Source organism: Bactrocera dorsalis, unplaced genomic scaffold (assembly GCF_023373825.1).
Source record: "Bactrocera dorsalis isolate Fly_Bdor unplaced genomic scaffold, ASM2337382v1 BdCtg433, whole genome shotgun sequence".
Classification (NCBI taxonomy): Eukaryota; Metazoa; Arthropoda; class Insecta; order Diptera; family Tephritidae; genus Bactrocera; species Bactrocera dorsalis.
In genome coordinates this window covers 1-5,464 of record NW_026038484.1, presented here as the reverse complement: position 1 = coordinate 5,464, position 5,464 = coordinate 1, and the positions used below count along the sequence as shown (strand labels likewise).

The window sequence follows — 5,464 nt, the reverse complement described above, 5'->3', positions numbered from 1 at the left end:
GCATATGATAATGTGATAGAGGAATATCTTGACCTCAATCATATGGAAGAAGCTGTACCATATGAAAAGATATCCAAAGGTAGATATTTATCTTTTTACCTTCCACATCATGAGGTAATAAGACCAGAAAAAGTCACAACAAAAGTACGAGTGGTGTTCAATGCCTCAAAGTGTACGAGCTCAGGCAAATCACTCAATGATGCATTATACACAGGGCCAACCTTACAACCTGATCTCATGCTGCTAATACTAAATTGGCGCATGTTTAAATACGTTTTTAACGGGGATGTTGAGAAAATGTATAGGCAAATTCTGGTGCATGAAGATGACCAGGATTTCCAACGCATAGTCTTCCGCAATTCAATTAATAGTCCAATTAGCGACTACAAACTTAAAACAGTTACCTTTGGCATCAACTGCGCACCCTATTTAGCCATTAGGACGTTACATGAAGTTGCAAAAACTTGTGAAACAAATTTACCTTTAGCAACTTCTGTGTTGCAAACTCAAACATATGTGGATGACATTTTATCAGGTAGCCACAGTATACCAATAGCGTGCGAATCATTATCTCAAGTGATCAAAGCACTAAATTCAGCAGGTTTTCCCCTAAAGAAAATAACCTCAAATCATCCCGAAATAATCAAAGATATAAGAAAGGAAGACTTATTAGATACTGACTTCCTCAAATTCGAAAAAGCTAGTACAACAAAAACACTAGGGATTCAATGGAATGCGATAACAGATCAATTCTCATATACAATTGAGTCAATATCTGCAATGTCCGCCAGTACAAAACGACAAATCCTTTCCTCGGTGGCAAACTTTTCGACCCCGCAGGATGGCTTTCGCCAATAATGATTCAAGCTAAAATTCTCATTCAAGAACTGTGGCAAGATGGCACTGAATGGGATGAACAGGTAAAACCTTTACGTTTAACTAAATGGGTTCAATTTGCTAACAACCTACATACTATATCAGAAATTCGAATCCCTCGATGGGTAAATTTCACCCCTAACATTAACACAGAATTACACGGTTTCTGTGATGCCTCTGAAAAGGCTTATTGCGCAACAGTCTACATACGCACTCAGTATGATAGCAAAATAACTTCACATCTTTTGGTAGCCAAAGCCAAAGTTGCACCTTTGAAGACACTAAGCCTGCCACGGCTTGAACTAAATGGTGCTCTTCTGTTAGCAAAATTAATTTCAATAGTTCAAACCCATCTAAAATTAAACGATCACAAAATGTATCTCTGGTCAGACTCAGAAATAGTTCTAGCATGGTTGGAAAAACCACCCTATACTTGGAAGACATATGTATCGAATCGCATATCACAAATCTTAGACTTAGTTGGCTCAGCAAAATGGCAACATGTTGCAAGTGCAGATAACCCGGCGGATCTGGGGACAAGAGGTTGCAAACCACTTCACCTCACCAGCACTACACTCTGGTGGAACGGTCCCACATGGCTAACAGAATCACAAGAATTCTGGCCAAAGTCTCCAGCTCGGAATATCATACCTCCGGAAAGTCGGAAAATAGAAAATTTTCATATCACTCCAGAAGAGGATGATATTCTCCAAAGATTTTCCTCATTTCCTCGAGCACTAAGGGTAGTCGCTTATATGCACAAATTCATCCATAAACTTAAACAAAAGGTGAAAAGGATATCAAACGATCCTGACATACAACTAACATATTCCGACTTGCAACATGCCAAGGTCAGTCTAATCTTGTATACACAAACTCGCTATTTCAGCAAAGAGAAATCAAAGTTGCTTGAAAAGCGACCTCTCGAAAAGGGAAGCTCACTTCTCGTGTTAAACCCATTCCTGGACGCTAAGGGATTACTACGGGCAAATGGAAGACTAGCCAACTCCAGCCTTAGTTACAATGAACGACATCCCATCATTATCCCAGAGAAATCCCGTTTTGCCTACTTATTTCTAATATATCTCCACCAGCTTACAATGCATGGTGAGCATCGCTTGATGCAACAAATGGTCCGGCAAGAGTTTTATGTACCGCGACTAAAGCCACAAATTAAAAGAACCATTTTCATGTGTAAACAGTGTACTATGTACAAGCACAAGATGCGTACGCAGATCATGGCAGCCCTACCACCTGAACGCTGCAACTACGCTTTACCCTTTACCATCACTGGGGTTGATTTTGCTGGACCTTTCCAGATAAAGGCCTCAATGCTAAGGTCTTCCTCATTTAGAAAAGGGTATGTGGCTGTCTTTGTATGTTTTACAACAAAGGCAGTACACCTCGAGCTATGTTCGGATCTGACTACTGCGGCTTTTCTTGCAGCATTTGCCCGCTTTGTCGGACGGCGCGGATTTCCTTTAAAAATTATGAGCGACAATGGAAAAAACTTTGTCGGAGCTCAAAGAGCCACGGAAAAGGAGTTTTTACAATTCATGAAAGAAGTATCCCCCGAAATTGTCAGAAAATATGCACCCCAAGGAATCGATTGGCAATTCATACCCCCATGTTCTCCACACATGGGCGGACTCTGGGAATCAGCAGTAAAGAGCTTCAAGTCCCATTTAAAGAAAACGGCTGGTGACCATAAATTCAATTATGAGGAGTTTACTACATTACTCACTCGTATCGAAGCCGTACTAAACTCTAGACCTATCTCACCACTCTCGCAAGATCCCTCCGACTTCACAGCCTTAACCCCAGGGCATTTTCTCAAAGGAGCACCCATTCTGGCCATACCTGAGCCAGGCGTGGAGTCGCTATCCTTATCGAACAGATGGGAGCGAATTAAAATCCTCCATCATGATTTCAGCCGCCGATGGAAGGAAGACTACATAAAGGACCTTCACAAGAGATACCGGTGGAAAACTCAAGAAAAGGCACCAAAGCTTGGAGACTGCGTCCTTATACAAGATGATTGTCTCCCTCCTACGGAATGGCGACTCGGCCGCATAAAACAACTTCATTACGGTTCCGACGGTCATGTTCGAGTAGTTGATCTCCGCACTCAAACCGGAACACTAACCAGACCGCTCGTAAAATTATGCTTTCTACCAACCGCCGAAGATAAAGAAACGTAAAACCGAAACCGCAATAATAAATCAATAAATCGTTAAAACATATAACCGCTTACCAAATCGAAACCTCGAATAACATTAATGACACAAAGACTTAACATAAATGTCTGATAAAAAAAGACATCCTATTCATGCCACATATCGTGGCACAAACGTCCATATTATTGTAAATTTCACAATACATTTCTAATATCATAATTTCTCTCACAGAGTAATATGGACGTGGATATGGCATCATCGTCAACGCCAACCATGCGTTCGGCAATTTCCGCCCCTCGCGCTGAAGCTGCCCCAATAGCAGCACCCCGGACCAACACTGCACCGGCAGCGCCTCGAACAACAACAGGCTCCACCGCGACAACGGCTCCGCGTCAAAGCACGCCAGCATTACCAGCGGATTTGCAACTAATTCGCTGCCCATTATGCCGCCGCCCTCATCGGCTATCGCACTGCGGTATCTTCAAAGGCATGCCGCCGATGCAACGCCAGCAGGTGGCACAGGCGCACGGGTATTGCCTGAATTGTCTGGCAACTTCCCACGCAACTCAGGAGTGCCCATCACCTAATCGTTGCCAAATCTGTGTGCGGGCTCATCATACGATGCTGCACCGCATTCCCAGACGCGACTCCCGGCGCCCACCGGCTCCTCGCACCAGTGGTAACGTCAGGCGTTCCCAAAGGACTCCTGTGACGGCATACCGCCGCCGCGGACCCTCTGCAGCAGAATCCCGTCCTTGGCGCCATAACCGGGCAACATCAACAAGACGCCATCAGCTTAGTCCGCAATCCCGCCGGTCAACAGGTCTCAGCAGCGTGGTAGCAACGCTCCAGCAGCTACAGCGGCTTCTAGGCTAAATACTCGCCTAGGGGGGCCGGGATGGCTAAATGAGTAGCGACGTCACATCACATCGAATCGACTAATCACCTCATCACGCGAGCGAACACCACTCATTAACACACATACACGCACATGCACCCAAACGCGATGACATTCTGCAGTCTAATTATAACAAAAGGAATAGAGAAAGCAGCTCGCGCACCTTTCGTTGATACGACGTCGATCACGCAGCATCGCCTATCGCAGCATCCCGGTTCTCGTTCGCTACCCGCGTCTATATTTTTTATAAAGTTTTCATTTAAAGTCCTTTGTAATAAGTTTCATCATTTCACTTACCATTTTTTAAACCGGCTGTTTTCAACTTCTTACGTTGATAATTTCTGTATACATAATTTGCATACATTTACGTTTAATCTAAATTTTAAACCACATTTGGTTATACCAAATTTGAACTGTATAAAAATAAAAAGTTTATAACGATTTGCGGAATTGGTGCATTTTAGTTTTTTCTTTAAAGGAAAGTGTGAGTGGCCTAAAAGGTGAGTTTTTGTACAGATTTAATGAAACTATAGATATGACGCAACTAAATGCAAATAACTTATGCAATAATAAGCAGATTTTCTGTGAAATCTTAATCGTATATGAGAAACTTCACTAACATGTGCACGATTATTGCTCTGTGTGCACCTTGAAAAGTATGAATGCGTATTTGTTAGTTTAACTTTTCAGTACTATGACATATTATACAGGGTGTTTTAATTGAAAGCCGCCGAAGCTATCCATTTGTAAGGTTTTCCTTTTTATTTCCTATTTTATCGTTAATGATCTCTCAATATGATTGGTTGGTTTAAAAGAAAACACTCCAAAATTAAGCAACCGACTTAGTAAAATATAATTTCTTTTTTAGAAACCGTCGGGAGCTAGAAGAAAAAGAGACTAAAAAACATCTTCTATGCCAATGTACCGTCCGAAGTTTCTTGACGACATCTCGTATGTTGCACAGACAAAACTTTTCGTCCTGATTAACTTTATCAGAAGCACAGAGTTCAGCGAAGACCCAATAGAGTGAGAGGACTTTAGTCCCAGAGGAATCATAGCGGCTACACAGTCACTCTATCTTCTTACCTAGTAAACTAATAAAAACGTGAAGGATTATAAACTCGAAAGAACTGATCACTGCAAGTAAATCAAGAATAATTAATCGGGCTTTTTCCATTCCGAGTGATAGGAATTGGTCTTTCAGAGACTCTAAGTAGGCAGATAAGTGCAACCGCTTCGGTCCCCGTTCTTAATCCTAAGTCCATTTTACATCCGTTGGTAAAGGTTGACAAAGTATCCTCTTCTTCTACAAAACCTTTTCTCTTATACTAGGTATGACAATTAAGTAATGAGACTGATTCCATAAAAACCGTAAATTTGAAAATTATTCTACAACTCCAGCATACCCTTCACAGTAATCCCTTTGGGCAGCTTTACAGCGATTCCAGCGCATTCTCCATGCTTCGTAACATTTCTGGAACGCTTCGACTGGGATGTCCGCGAGTACCCTCGT

At 42.2% G+C, this 5,464-nt stretch overlaps 1 protein-coding gene across 1 annotated transcript; it reads left to right on the top strand.

The window, feature by feature from the left end:
• Positions 1–2,605: 2,605 nt before the first annotated feature.
• Positions 2,606–4,401, top strand: LOC125780297 (uncharacterized). Its single transcript, XM_049462281.1, has one exon. It carries the CDS (start codon positions 3,291–3,293, stop codon positions 3,927–3,929), a length of 639 nt encoding a protein of 212 aa, XP_049318238.1. The 5' UTR covers positions 2,606–3,290; the 3' UTR covers positions 3,930–4,401.
• The last annotated feature ends 1,063 nt before the right edge of the window (positions 4,402–5,464 follow it).